General features: G+C 37.0%; 1 protein-coding gene across 3 annotated transcripts in view; it reads left to right on the forward strand.

The window, feature by feature from the left end:
• EML4 (EMAP like 4) overlaps positions 1–15,209 on the forward strand; it is a 147,969-nt gene that overhangs the window by 74,510 nt on the left and 58,250 nt on the right. For all 3 annotated transcript variants that reach the window (XM_066178374.1, XM_066178372.1, XM_066178373.1), the window contains exons 2-3: positions 4,012–4,194; positions 14,803–14,932. In XM_066178374.1, coding sequence (XP_066034471.1) covers positions 4,012–4,194; positions 14,803–14,932 — 313 coding nt within the window. The remainder of the gene's footprint in view (positions 1–4,011; positions 4,195–14,802; positions 14,933–15,209) is intronic.

Consider the following 15,209-nt stretch of genomic DNA (forward strand, 5'->3'; position numbering starts at 1 on the left):
TTAAGACTAAAAATACTTTAGATTCACATTTGTGTGGATGTCTCCTCACTACTACCAGTGAACACCGTAGATGGTGCTTTTTTTCCACACTGGATCTTGTTCCCTGGGTGTCCCTTGAAGCATAGGTCATTAACAGCTTAGAAAACACGACCAACACTTCAGAAATGGTGATGTTGGGTTACAATAATACTCTTACAATAAGAGTAACCAGAAAACTAAAAAGGTGTTTTTAAAATGAATGAAATAAATGAATCAATAGTTGACTGCACTTACAAATTACTTGCTCTCTTTGCTTAACTGATTTCCCTCTTTAAATAAATTTCCCTCTGATTTAATAAAAGAAAAGGAGCTTATAGGAGGCCTGGATAGATGCGTGTCTCTTTCAGCACAAGGGAAAGAACAGATGTTTAGGAGTGGGAGAAGAGGAAGGGAGGAGATGGAATTTTGCTTCCCGTTGACTGACTTTGTTCTTGCCTAAGAGCTGTTTCCTCTCTGAAGGAGGAGGGCATGTCCTTGAAGGAAGGAGGGGTTTTTTTGTTTGAACTTCTTTTGAAGTGGTTCTTTAGATTACAAAATATATTTTAAATGAAAGAAGAAATCTGGAAGAGGTTTTGAAAACTTCTGTGAATAAAAGATGTGATTGTGCAGATTTGTCAGAATGATCTCATGGATTCCAGCTTTGTTTACTTTTAGGGCATCTTCTTTTAAGATAATCCCTGTTGAGTGTCTTTTCAAGACACTGCCAAGAAGGGCATGTTGGAATTCAGTTGAATATTTGCTATAATGGGTGAGATATTTGGTTTGGGAATTACTAATTTTAATTCTCTAATAGTTGCCAGGGTAATATATGGTTGTCATCACTTGAAACAGGTGCTGCTTCTGTAGAATGTTAAAGAACAATGAAATGTCTTCCAAGTGTGCTACTGTATTCTTTGATCAACCAAATTAGTCTTGATTTCCCGGTGATATCCTTGCCCTCCAGCTTCTTTCAGTCGCTGTGTCTCCTGTACCCTCTCTATAAGGTAAAGCGGCCACTGGAGGTTTGGAACCTCCTGTTGTACAACAGGGCACATTGCTTTGCCTGGTTTGGAATCAGCTGAGTGGCTCAACCTCCTGGGCCTTCTCCTCATGCCCCATGTCCATAGCTGTGCCCTCTGATAAGCTCTTGGGTTGAGAGGGTCCTTCTGCCTCTCCGTGCTGTGCCAGGGCCAGCACAGCTCAGAGGAGTGCGCTGGCCAACCCCTCTGCTGTCTCATCGAATGTGTTGAGGAGGTCAAAGCATTGCAGCTCAGCCTTACAGAGCAGGGTAGATGTGCTCTCCTGCTTTGAAGTTCCAATGAGTAACATAACTGTGCCTCCGAGAGCTGCAGCAGCCAACTAATATGCTCTGATTTTGGGGTGTGGGGTTCAACAGCAACAGTATGGTCAATGTTAGTGGTTCATGGGAAATAAAGATGTCCAGGATGTGCAGAGCATTTGCTTCTGTGCTCATCAGAGAGACTGATCAACACTGAAGCCTTTCCCGGTTTGGTAATTACTCTTGCTTGGACTCTACACAGGGAGCACAGTAATTTTTTGGCTTCTGAAATGATGATTTGACATAGCTACTTATTCCTTTTACAAGTGTTTTATAGTGATCTGCTGTATATTTATGCAGCCTCAGAATGTGTCCATAATTCATCCATTATAATGGATAATGTCTATTAATTGAAGACTTTGGCCAACAAAAAAAGGGAAAAAAAAGAAAGTTGGGGGGATTCCCCCCTTTTTTGTTTTCTCCTCCTTTTTTAAGGAAATGTCAAACTACTTTCTTCTGTTTGGACTGCTACTCAGTGTAAGAGAAGTTACAAAGCTTATAATATTTTGAAAGTAATTGTTTTCTGGAGTGTACATTCTGACTGGTCCACTGCATCTGTTTAAAGGCTTATACTTGCAGGATAGTAGAAATATGAATTATAGGGTATTTTAGGTCCATTTACTTTCCTGAAGTAAAAGCTTTTCTTCATGGATTAATGTACATTTACCTTGGTTCCTTTTTGTATGCAGCATAGGTACCTATGCATGTAGGAACTTTTCCCAGCTCCTTAAAATGTATGGGGGTTTATGTTTTGAACATAAGGGTTTTAATAGAAGAATTTTACACAGTCCTTCCCAATCTGGGGTAGGTGTCACAGGTCTGGGTTTATGAAGTCCTTCTGAGAAAGCATTGGATGTGCTGGGCTGTGGAGTCATTAAAATCAATTTTCTGCATACAGGGAGGTACAGCTATGGATGGTGGTCTTAAAGGTGTTTTTGTTGAGTCCTAATCTGTTGTCTCTGGATCTCAATTTGATTATGTACCTTATTAATTAATTAATTCCCCTGCAGTTCTTTTCATCAGCCAGAACGAAAATAGTGCTAACCACGAAGTGCACACTTCTGCTTTTGCTTTAACCAAATAATGAATTAAAAGAATATGCAAAACTGTCTTCTAGGGGCTGTTTTATTATTGTTACTCTATTGTAACTAATATCTCTAACTGTTATTGTAACTATTCCTTTCAGTTCAGTAGTAATTGTGGAGACATTCCATTACTAAAGGCTTTTTAGGTTGTGTTTTTTTAATAATTCAGTGCAGGAATTTTGTTTGTGTTGCGAAAATAATAATTATGATGCTTTATTTTGGTTGGTTCAATTCTTGGTCCTTCGGTAGTGAGTATCATGTTTTAACTGAGTGGAAGTTGGCATTAAACTCTCTAATCTCTTTCATAGTGAATTCACTGGAGGAATTTGGCTCAGTATTTCTTTTGTTTACATAATTTGAAAGTGCCCCTACACAATAAGGTTTTTTTTTTTTTTTTTTTTAGGGAAAATCAAAGGATTGTGGCTTATATTAACTTTTTTCTCTTTGATAGGTTCTCCTAAGATTAGTGAAAACTAAAGTTTAGATTTAACAGAATCGCAGTAATAATAGCAGCTACCTTTAGATTTGCTGTATTTATTTTGTAGAACATGAACTTAAGTGAACTATATAATACAGGTGAATTTTTGTAAAGCCATACTAGAAGTTAGAAAACATACCGAGTTTTTAGGAAGCCTTGAACAGGATGGGCAAGGAATTAAGTACCTTGTGATTGAGTAACATATTCTTTTACAGATTTTTTTTTTTTTTAGTGTTTGGCCTATGATTTATTAGAACAGCCAAATACAAAAATCTGTTTTGTGTTATTTTGCCTTGGCAGAAATAATGCAAAGAACTGTCAAAGGCAAAGAGTAAGCAGAAGCTATAATTTCCTTTTTACCACTGAAGAATAGATTTGGCTGGGTTAGGCCTTCAATGTTAATCTATCTCTGTGTGGCCAAACAGATTTTTGGAACCTTTTTGTAGTGCATTTATTTTCTCTACACTTCAGGCCAAATGTTATAAGGTTGTATGTTTTTTGGCATGTCCAGGATGGTGTGAAAAAAGTTAAAGAGAAAGAATTGAAATTAAGAACTCTGATCTAAACCATTTAAATTGAGATTGCCACTTGATGCAATTAGGTCATTGTTAACAGTACTTGTATGTTTAACTGTGGATTTTTTTTTTACTTTGAAACTTGCTTTAGTATTAAGGGTCATAGTTAAAATTCTTCAAGAGTTCCACAAGAATATATTGCAGAATTTTACTGCAGCTTTATACCTTTTTGGGTAATTCAGTTGGGTGTTTAAATAAAGTTAATTTCAGTCTTCCTTCTACTTGTAAGCATATTTTTCACAGTAAGCACATTCCCTCTTGTGATTTTAATAGAACAATGCTCCTTAAGCCTTGTCTTAGTTAGTGATTAGTAATGATTTCTGTCTTGAAGCATTAATTCGATGTTTGTGCTAATATGCATTCTTTATTTGCCTGAACATGTTTGTTAGCATGTCTTCAGTATTTCAAAATGTTGGGACAGATGCTTACTCATGCTGTACATGCCTCTTTCTGTGGCTTTTAATTCAGAACAAAGCATTTCAATGCCTCTTTCTGCTCTGCTTTGTCTCTGTACAGATGACAGCATCTCGGCTGCAAGCACCTCCGATGTCCAGGACCGTCTTTCAGCCCTGGAGCTGAGGGTGCAGCAACAAGAGGATGAAATCACCGTGCTAAAAGCAGCCTTGGCTGATGTGTTGAGGCGTCTCGCTATCTCTGAAGACCATGTAGCTTCCGTGAGAAAATCAGCGCCCAGTAAAGGTAAACCCAAATTTGGTGAAGTCTTTCTAGAGTCAGACTGCGTTATCATGTGTGAATGTTCTCCATTGGTCCTTGTTTTTTCCCTTTTCTGTCTCATTTGGGAAGGCTGATCTATTTTGAGCTAGAGGGGTTAGTGGCTTAAATAATAGTGGCTTAAATAAATACGGCCAACTGATAGCTGAAGTATGCTTATTAATTCTGCTGTTTACTAACATTTTTATATTCTTGATACCTCTGAAAATCTTCCTTACTTCTTGGTAAAAGGTTCCTGTTTTAATTTCAGTGGTGAAATGTTAACCTGCCACTGGAGGTTCTGGGGCTTATGGACAATTTTGAGTCTCGGCTTTGACTTTGCCTGGAAATTACTCAACTGAAAGAGCATGTTAGAGATTACATTCTCTCTTGCTCTTAGATCATAACCAAAACAAAAACCAAAATACGTTGCCACCAAATAAGAAGGTTTTCTGAATGTAGTTAATTTTTGTTCCAGTACAGAGATAACTCACCACCAGTAGATTTCATCACCAAGAAATGGCCATGTAGCAGCAATATCTGTTTTGGTTAGTCACTAGTAACTTTTATATTGCAGCACTGAAATATGTAGTCACTAGTAAATTTTATATTGCAGCACTGAAATATGTAGGATTGTTGAAAAGTAAAGAAACTAGGTGCTTTTTCCACTAATTTTTATATGCTTCCCCCCCTCTCCCCCATGGGCATTTCATTTTGTGTTCTGGCGAAGTATTTGAATTGAGTTTTGAACTTACTCCAATTTAAAGATGTGTATTTGAAGAGAATTATGGCTGTGTATGTTTCTGGCATATATCAGGTCCTTGATTATATAAAAGATTAGGTCATGTTTCAAATAAATTACAATTTTAATTCACCATAATTGCATGTAACTACATCAAACCACGCAGCACAGAAGTCTCTGGGATCAATCCCTGTGTGAGTCTTGCAGTGCACCTATTACACCGGTGCCAGTCTAACACTGAACTGATACAATGCAGCCCATGCTTTTTTGGGTGACTGCTTTATATAGGCTAAAAATGCTGAAAGTTTGAATTATTTTGGATGTGACAGAGGGATCAAATTCCTTAATTAAGTGCTTTTGCAGTCTCTCTGCCAGATGGAAGGAAGTCATGTTGCTTAATTGGCTTGGGCTCTGAATCCTGCCATTCTCTCTCGCTTGCTAAATGGTAGACTGTTGTCATCTCTGCTTATAAATGCAGCTTTTATCTAATTTACATGTCTGGCCTCATCAAGATCGAAGCTTCTTTTCGAACTCTTTTTAAATATAGCTTTAGCAGCTATTTTGACTAAATCACTCTGCTGTCTGCTGTCCGTTATGAGAAAATGTCCAAGTGAAAAACTGTGGGCAAAAGGTGCACACTATAGTGCATTATTCTTCCTATTTAAGTGCAGAGGAGCTGGGATGTGCTAAAAAACCCTTTGGCTTGGAGCTGTCTAACACCCAGCAAACTTTGTGTACAGGCAGGGCAAACTTCCTGTGTTCTGCAAAATGCCTTGGGGCTTTCTCCTTTCTGAGCATCTTGGGACCATACTGAATTCTCTAGGTCCATTTGTTTAGTTAAAAATAAACTAATTATTTTGGGGAGGCATGTCTGAATATCTTCAGTTTGGTCATATTGCATCTCTACAAATGAATGGCAGCAGCATGGAACTGAAGAAAGAGATGGGAACAGGGACAGATATGTGCATATATGATCTAATTCACTGAACCTAAATTAATTATGACTAATTGACACTGTAATTGGTGATGGATGTGTTCCCATTGTATTCAGTTACCCAATACCACCAGACAACACATTAACTTCACTGTTAATTGTGAGATCAGCTGTATATAGTATTCACAGAAGAAAATGTTTACATACAGAGACTGGAATTTTAAGAGACTAAAATTAGACTTGAAGAATAAACTTGGGATTAAAACAAGTTCATACATCGCTTTTTGCAGTACCCTGGGTTCTACTTTTGATTTCTGTATGTTAAATTCTTTCAGTGGCCAAAAAAGTGTTGAAATGTCTTAACAGAGATAAATCTGTTATTTTTTTGAATAAGTAGGATTGGAATATGATCTGAATTGCCATACAAAAATAATACTCAAAGAAGTAATTGTTAGGTTCTCTTTATAACATTATGCATGCCTATAACAGACTCTTACTTGTCAAGTCATGATTGCTGCAAAGGTAGTTGTATTTCTCCAAAACTCATTTTGGTGTTTGTGATCCAGTCAAGAATCTAGATTTCTGCATTAAAATAATTGCACTTTCATGTAAAGTATTATAGGTAAATTTTCATTTTAAAAAATGCTGAGGCTTTCAATCACAGAAGTATTTTTCTCTGCAGCAGTCCTTACAAGCATACTGATATAAATAATGAGTAAAGAGAATAGATATGTGTATACACTTCTGAATACATGGGGTGAGATATGTTTAAACTGATGTATGACAACACAGTAAGATAAATACTTTTAAAACAAACTGGACTTAACAACAGTAAAAGTACTAGAAAATGCCATCCTGAATCTTTCCTTCAAACAAGAGAGTTTTAATACAAGGTGATAGCTAACCTGGTTTGAAGGGTGGCTTTTCTACTTTTTGCTGAAATGAGTTTTCTAAAACCTCTCCATTTTTTTTTTTTTTGGTTCCACCTCAGCAGTGTCTTTGAAGAGAGATTTTTCATAGGCTAAAAATAAGTGTTATGAGCAGACAGTGAATCACACTGAAAGGGACAAATCCATCCTGATTGCTTTTTCACTGATTTTTCTTATTCTGAAGTTGATGGCTTGACTTAGTTAAAAAAGTGATCTTTTCATCCTTTGTCTAGTTTGTCTGCATGGCACATCTGGTGATCTAATTCTGTTCTTAATTTCCTTTATTTTAGATTGACAGATTGAAACAGTAGCTGAAGATGAAGTTTTTGCATTATCCTTTGAATGTTTGTTTTTCTTTTTCCCCCTATGTCTCTGTCACATGCCTATTTTGAGCTAAGTCCAGTGAAAAAATTCACATGGTCAGGGTAGATTTATATTTCTAATTCGTGGGCTCTCAGTCAGGAGGTTGCTACCTATGATCTTGTGTGTAAAGCTCTGTCGCAGAAGCAAACAGCTCCTCATGCAGGGATTTGTGAACTGCAGAAGATAAGATATAGGGCAAGATTTTTTAGGCACCTTAGTTTCTCCCTGGTAAAGCATGAAGTGGAGATACTGTATAAGGAAAATACCTCTAGTAGGGATTGCAACAGGATTAGCACTTGTCTGTATTTCACAGTGAAAAGCAGGCTGGGAGTATTTGCATGTAACTTCCCAATGCAAAGTTAATCTAAATAGAGGAAATCTTTTGAACATAAAAAGGCTGTGATAGTGCTTTTCCATCTCTGCACACAGCTAAGAATAACTACACAAGGGAGATATTTCCAGGTCCAAAGATAGTGCTGAGGATTAGAAATGTGAAAAGGCTTGGTAAGGGATCCTGTCTCCAGCAGCTATGGGGCTTGTAGGGATCACAGTGTGGGGGTGACTTTATGGGTTTCATTTCTTTTCTTTTTATCTTTCTTTCCTTTTTGAATAGATGGCTTGGTAAGAATAATTTCTTTGGTGGGAAATTATTTGCATTTGGGAGCTCTGCACTCTTGTTGCCACATGCCTCTGCTGTTGATGCATGATTGATGCTATTAGCATTCACAAAAAGTTCCAAGAACAAAGATTACCTGGACGCTGAAGAAAAGGAAAGCATAAAGCAGTCTGGTACTTGCAGCTGCCAGCAATAAAGATTGGCTCACAGCTAGTGCCTGGTAAACCTATTAAAATCTTCCAGGGTGTCAAAGTGTGTGTATCAGGAGAATTCATCCCTCAGGCTCTGGGTGTGCAGGCAAGTTGGTGGCACACACTATGGCACCAGTGAAATATCTCAGACTAATCATTTCACTGGAATATGAGCTTGTGCCTGAAAAAGTACATTTGATGTCTGCCTGTAGAGAAGCAAAGAGCTCATGTTCTTTTCTGGACTCAAAAATAATGAGGAGACTTGACAAAGGTTAAACCTTTGGAGGAACATTTCCTATTGCATGGACAGGAATTAATATTAAATAACTCATATGCAAATTCAACTCACAAAGCGAAATTGGAATAGTGGATGGCAGTTTGCAGAGAGGGTTTCCCATGACAATGAAGAGCGGCAAACTGAGTGGCACTTTATTTTACTTAAAGTAGTGATCTTGGGGACCTGCAAAAGCAGGTATGTACTGGAAATGCAGTGGATAGGGGCTTTTTACTTATTTTTTTCTTTCTTTTGTGCAGTGGGCTTTTATAAGAGGAGCCCATTGAGTTTTCCTTCTTTTCCTGCTCCCTTCTCTTGTATGACATAGTGCATCTCATCAAATTCCATCTCATTGCATTCATGTAAGCAAAGTACTTCAGATGGAATTTTTACCTTATCTCAACAATGGCTTCAGTACACTAACATTAAGTCATTTTGTTTTATGCTAACAAAAATTGACTTCAGGTGTTCAGGAAACTTAATTAATGAAAGCATAAGAGAGATTTGAGTTTTGTTTTTTCTAGTCTTTGCACTATTCAAAAAGCAGTTGTTCTAATAACTGAAGTTATTAGTTATAAGAAAGAACTAATTTATTGTATACATAATTATGTATACATAATACAGTTATTGATCTAATAACTCAATACATGTTTATGTTAGTAAATGTTAAAGAAACAAAAAATAGAAGTCTGAATAGGAAAATGCTTATGGTAGTGGTAGGATATAGGTTCTTATCCAGAATATTAAAACTAACCTGACAAGCTTGTATGTGGGTCATTTTACTCATGGGAAAAGTCCTATTGAAGTCTGCAGGCTGCATGCTCACATAACAAGTAATGATACTCTTGAGGTCTTAATGCATTTCCCAGGTACTGATTTTAGTGCCATCTGTTCTTTCTGCATTTCTTCCCATTTTTTCCTATCTTCTGCTCTGACTTACTGAATATTTTCATTTTCTTCTGTTACATTTACTGCGCGTGATGTTATTCATATATTTTCCTTTGTTTAAAGAATTTGGATCTAGAGAGCATTAATGAAATAAGGGTCACTAGCCAGGTAAACCATGTTTAGGAAGGACAAGAACAAAGTTCAGAGGTTTTTTTTAAAGTTCTGTAACCTAATAACCATGTTCATTGTAGGGGATATTTTTGGTTGTGGTGATAAGTATCCTTATTCTTTTTCCATATGCTTCTAACAGTTTTGGGTATGGTTTGTGCATCTGTGTACTTCTTTTAGAACAGTGTGAGCAAATTTTCTTGAGTGGTACTCTGCTGTTCTCCATGATGCTTCTCAAACTAAGAATTGAAATGTAGGAAGAGTTCAGTGTTGTCACTAACTTTTTCAAATGAAAGCTTATTTATAACACTTGAGTAACTTTTTCAACACTTGTTTGCCTGAGTATATCAAATTGTTTCAAATTAGCATAGTTAAAATTTTATTTCCTCTGCTTAGAATTAGTCCATTTGGCCATTGGTTGAGCATGTAGATGTTCCCTCTGAAAAAGTATAGCAAAATAAGATAGAAGGGAGAAGGAAAAGGGCTGTGTGATTTGAATAAGCAATTGGCTAAACAAGTCTTCAAGTTTCCTGTAGCATGTTTTAAAATGCCTGCCCAGAGAACAGAGACATGGCTCACCTAACACCTGAAAAATTAGTTTTATGTCCCTATGAGGACCATTAAAAGTTAGAAATAAATGGGTTAAGTCATTATTTATAAACATCTTGTGGGAAATCTAAAAAAAAAATAAAAATAATTACTCTTAGTTTGTCTACCTAGTAGGAGAGATGCCCTTGGAGCTGTTTATGCATTAGCTGTACAGTCTCAAACTGTTGCTTAATATGCTTCTATTTGGATCGTTCTTTTCCTTTTAATAGGAAATGACAAATAATGTATGTTTAATAGCTGTTGAAATTTGGGAAATTGAGCTTCCATTAAAAAATACTAAAAGAATGTTTATTTTTTCAGCTAGTTGTAATTACTATAAGAATAATAGAGTTTATTGAAACTTAGTTGTCTTAAAATTTGATCATTAAATGAGAAGCATCATAACCCTTAAGTAGTGAACTGAACTATCTATCCTGATTTGTTTTGTTCATTATTTGAGACCTAGTGTCTCACCCTGACCTGTCTTCGTGTGATAGAAGAGGACACTTTCTTAACTTGAGAAGATTTATTCAAAATTTGACTCCTAGTATGTAAGTGAAGTAGTTGAATAAAACAGAATGCTGAAGAAAATATTTCCCTACCCCTCAGAATACAGTGTTCTCTTTGAAAAGAGTTTTGGTGCTCCCAGGCTGTTTCTTTTCTGCTGTGGGCTGGGGGACTTGACATCCTTTGAAAGTCTGGAAGCAGAGCCATGGCTAGAGTTAGCTGCTTTTATACAAGTACTGAATTGTAACACCTTGAACTCAGTCTAAAATTTGTCATAATTTCTATTGATTTTGATGTTGTTCTATTAGGAAGGAAGTGCAGATAAAATCTTATGTACTGCTATACCTACAGCTATTTCTGTCTGATTTTCTACAGCTCACTCTGTGGGCTCTCTGGTGAGTTACACACACTGTACACTTGTTTAGTAAGAGTACTAAATTGGTCTTCTGTCCTTCCAGGCGGAAAACCCCATGGCATGTAATATATTTACAATCTAGAAGTCTTTGTCACCTTTTGCTTAAAGTCAAGTAGTTTAAGGTTGTTGAAGGATTTGGATATTATATGCCTTAATGGGAAAAAAAAAATCTACCTTTAAAAAAATCAACTTTTTTTATTTTTGTAAGGTGTCATTTCTTGTGCTTTTTCTTTTAAATCCGCTTAAACTAAGTGCCCAGAGAAGTGACTTTAATGTAGCTGCAGCTACTTTCTTTAAATTGAAATTACCTGAAGAAGAGAAACAAGCGTTTGGTTTTTCCGTGTAAGAAAGGCAGTTTACCTGTCAGAATATTGGCAAATACAAAGATACTGAGGAAATTGTTTCACTAAATATATTTGATAACAAAATAAACTATGTTTTAATGTAGAAGATTTTAATTTTTGGGTTTGGGGAGGAAAGTGAATTACTAATCGATTCTCAGCTCTAGCACCTTCTAAGTATGTTTGGAGGGAAAAATTACCATGTTATCACAGGACACACGTTTTCAAACTTACCACTCTCTCTAACAGCTTGGCTTCATTTTTTCCCCAGCTAGCTAATCAAGGCTGATAAAGAACTGGAAATAGATTTTTGGTTTATTGTGGTCTGTTTTTTCTAATCCTACTTATCTTTCATTCACACATTTGTATACATGACAAATGTTAATAAAATGTTTCTTTTGAACTGTACAGATACTATTCTATGACAATTATCAGAACAGAGATGGATCCGTTCCATAAAATACATTTTTACCACTTTGATCTCTGACAATTTGGCTTTAATCCTGGTCACCACACTCTGCCTTTCATTCTACGTTCAGTTTGTCTGGCTTTTGTTCCAAACCAGCAGATAAAGCTAAGTGCTATTCAGTCTGAAAAATTTCAGACTGTTTATGCTAGCAGGTGGCGTATGACATGATATTGGCAGAGATGTGCAGCCCAGTGCTGGGAGAATTCAATTGTTTTAGCGTATTGATCTGGAATTTGTGTTCTCCTGTGCCGCTTCATTATTTCCAGGTCTCTGAAGCAAAAGCACTACTATGAAGGACTATCTGCAGTGATGAAGATTATTGTGTTGTTAATTTTTGACATCTTCTGACTGCAGAGATGACCTGGTTAAAAGTCATTAAGAGACATGTGTGGTTTGGACTGGTGGGTCAGCTGGGAAGATCCCCCTGGTGTGTCTCCGTCAATAACCAGGCTTCTCTGCCTGGGATGTGCAGAGCACTTAAACTCGCCTTTTCATGGTTTAAAATATAAATACATTTTCTTTACACATTTATTTGAATTTTTTTCTTCCCTTTAAAAGTAGATATTCTAAAGTCACTTTTGACAATGTAATTAACATGCAGTATATAGAGAATTTGGAAGGGGTCTTGTTTATTAGAGGTGTTGAGTGTGGAGTTTGAGGATTTTTGTTTGTTGGGGTTTTTTTTCGCTGTTTTCTGCTTTTTTACATTTTATTGCACAGTGAGTGAGGCACACTGACCACGTTTTTGTTCTGGAGTGTTAGAGAGCCTGATATATTTTTGATACTTGAAAAAAAAATTGTCACTGCAGTTTTTAATCTGGGTTACGTTTAATTGTTAGTCATTTTGCCATAGTAGTTTTTACTTCAATTCAAAAATCTTAATCTCAAATGTGATTTTGTATTTCACTTGTTGATATTAGGAAGTACTTTGCCAATCTACCATCAATGCCCACCATACTGGAAAACAATCCCAAAGATGCTATGTGGATCCCTTTTTTATTGTTATTGCATTCATCATTGCACGGAGCAGTGCATATTCCTGTCATGAGTATATGCTGATGTAGAGTTTTATCTGTAATCAGTTTTGTCCCTGGACATAAGCAGGAACTAACACTTTCCATACCTAGTAGGGGGAATCATTCTAGACGTAGTCAGTAAACAAAATAGCAGTGTGTTCCCCATCTCAATAAGTTCCTGTGATGTGTCTGTAGCACTGTTGTCCTTTACACACCCCACTGAGTGCCTTACCCACCATGCTGGGAATTACTGCTGTTACGTCTCCCGATTCATGTTTCTGGAAAGCCATGCTAGAAGTGGTTGGGGAGACATTAATCTATTACAATGAGCAGACAGAGATGTTAAGGTCATATACAGTTCAAGAGTGAATCATAGGCCCTGATATTATGCATCTCCACAAAGAAGATGGCTTACTTTGTCACTGAAAATAAAAAAAAGCTAATTTATAGGTTTCTATAGTAAATGTGCTTTCTAAGCTCGTGCACTTTTGTTCTTGCCTCTGAGTTACGTGGGTAAAAAACTTTCTTGAGCTTCGGAGGTTTTGTGCAGTATGTTAAAACAAATTATAAAATAAATTTTGTGTTCCAAATGTTTAGGTTGCATATAAAACAGTCTCTGAAAAGAGCTGGTTGGAAAGAATCATACCAAATTGATTTATACTGAATTAAGAAGGAAAAATGGTCTTTGAAGTGTTTTTATGTTTTAAGTGTGCCTTTACTTTCTTTAGATTTCCTTTATTCTCATTTCTGCCTGGGATATTCTACATGCTCCTTTTGGCTTTCCTGATCTGAATTTCAGATGTGATCACAAGCTTCTTGGTGCATTTGAAGCAGAGTTTGGTTTGTGTAGGCCTGCCCATTTCTGCATTCATCCAAATAGTTCTGACATCTAATCTGACATCTACCTTGATGGGTATCTCTTGTATATAATGTGGTAGTTTAAAATAAGAATCAATTTGCCTCTCAACCTGCTTGAAGAGCTGTGCTTTGACACATGGCTGGAAGTGTTCACATGAGGCATCTGTGTGAGTTTGTCCCCTGTGCACAGACAGAGCTGTTGATTCTCCCCAACTGCTGTTTTACTCCTCACTTTTATCTTCAATGTGCAGCCTCATGCCTTATCTATCTCACACTATTCAAAGCCTGCCACAAACACAGACCTGTTATTTTTCTGTCAGTCGTGTCCTCCATGTTTGTTGCTGAATTCAGAGTGGCTGGCCATCACAGCCCTATGAGATGTAGTAGAAATCTGCTGTCTGTGAAATGGGCATGTCACACAAAGGGGCTCAAAAGTGACTACTGAGTTTTTTGGATGCTTAGTGTGAGATTAGCCCAGGGATCTTTCTTGGGATGCGTTATACTTCAGAAGGGAAAAGTACAAGTCTAGTGCTTTAAAGGAAGAAGGGCAAAAATTATCCTCTGAGTAAGACCTTGGAAATAAAACAGGCACATGGAAAGAGAGACACAGTTAGTGGGAAAGGATGAAATGTCAGGTTCCAGTAAAATGCCCTGTATTTCACTGGCATTCTGTGGAAGAGGCAGGTCTGGGAGCTAATTGCCAGGGTAGCGTTCAGCTCTGCAAATAGAATAGCCTTTGCTCCCCCTTGTCTTCCTTGCAATCCCCTCCCACATTCACTGCATAGTTTTAAACTTCTGCAATGAGTGAAGTGGGCATCTGACAGACAACAGCCTTCTTCACATATACCCTCTTGATTTATCCCTGGAGAGTCTGTAATGTTCACTGGATGTGGCAGATGTTCTACAGGACGAGCAGTATCAGAAACTTAATAGCTATAGCATAGGGCATATACTGAAAGGTATTTTAAGATGAAAGAGGCAGCTGAAATGAAACTGAAAATCTTGATTTTTTTTTTTTTTTTAATCCTTAGAACCACAACCCTTAAATAACTTAATAATTCTTTCATGACATCATAGCAGTAGAGAAACTGACCTCTATCTCAGCATATTCTTTCCGGCCTTAGTGTCCCAGGTTTTCTGGGTCCACGTTAAGGTTTCATGAATATATGTCACTGGATGTTTGTCCTGAATGCTCAGGCTGCTGCTGTGTGATACCAGATCCACAACTGAGAGCTTTCATGTGTACCTTTGGATATAGCTATAAAACCTTAGATTCTTCAATGTTGTTTTTTTCTAGGTCAGCCAAGCCTCCGAGAAGCTATCTCGATGTCATGTATAACTAATGGGAGTACAGGAAGCAGGAAAACAAGCCACAGTTCAGCCATTTCTGTTGCCAGAAAAGAAACACTTTCATCTGCTGCAAAAAGGTACCAAATTGTTATTAAAATTCAAATTTTTATGTATTAAAAAACCCAAAAACCAAACAGAGCAAGAGTTTGATTTTTGTCTCTGCGCAACACTCAGCAGAGCTGCCTGAAGTCCAGTAAGGCACAAATAAACTTTGGAGATTTACCATGTTAGTGTACAGAAGAATTCTAAAAAGAATTCAAAAATGGAGGGTATTTCTGTGGTGTGTAGTGTCCAAAATGAATTCTCACTAAGGGAATAGGAAAATGTATTTCCAGTACAAATGGAAAATCTTTC

This window comes from Chamaea fasciata, unplaced genomic scaffold, assembly GCF_029207755.1.
Source record: "Chamaea fasciata isolate MVZ Bird 193981 ecotype frontalis unplaced genomic scaffold, bChaFas1.0.hap1 SCAF_3, whole genome shotgun sequence".
NCBI lineage: Eukaryota > Metazoa > Chordata > Aves > Passeriformes > Sylviidae > Chamaea > Chamaea fasciata.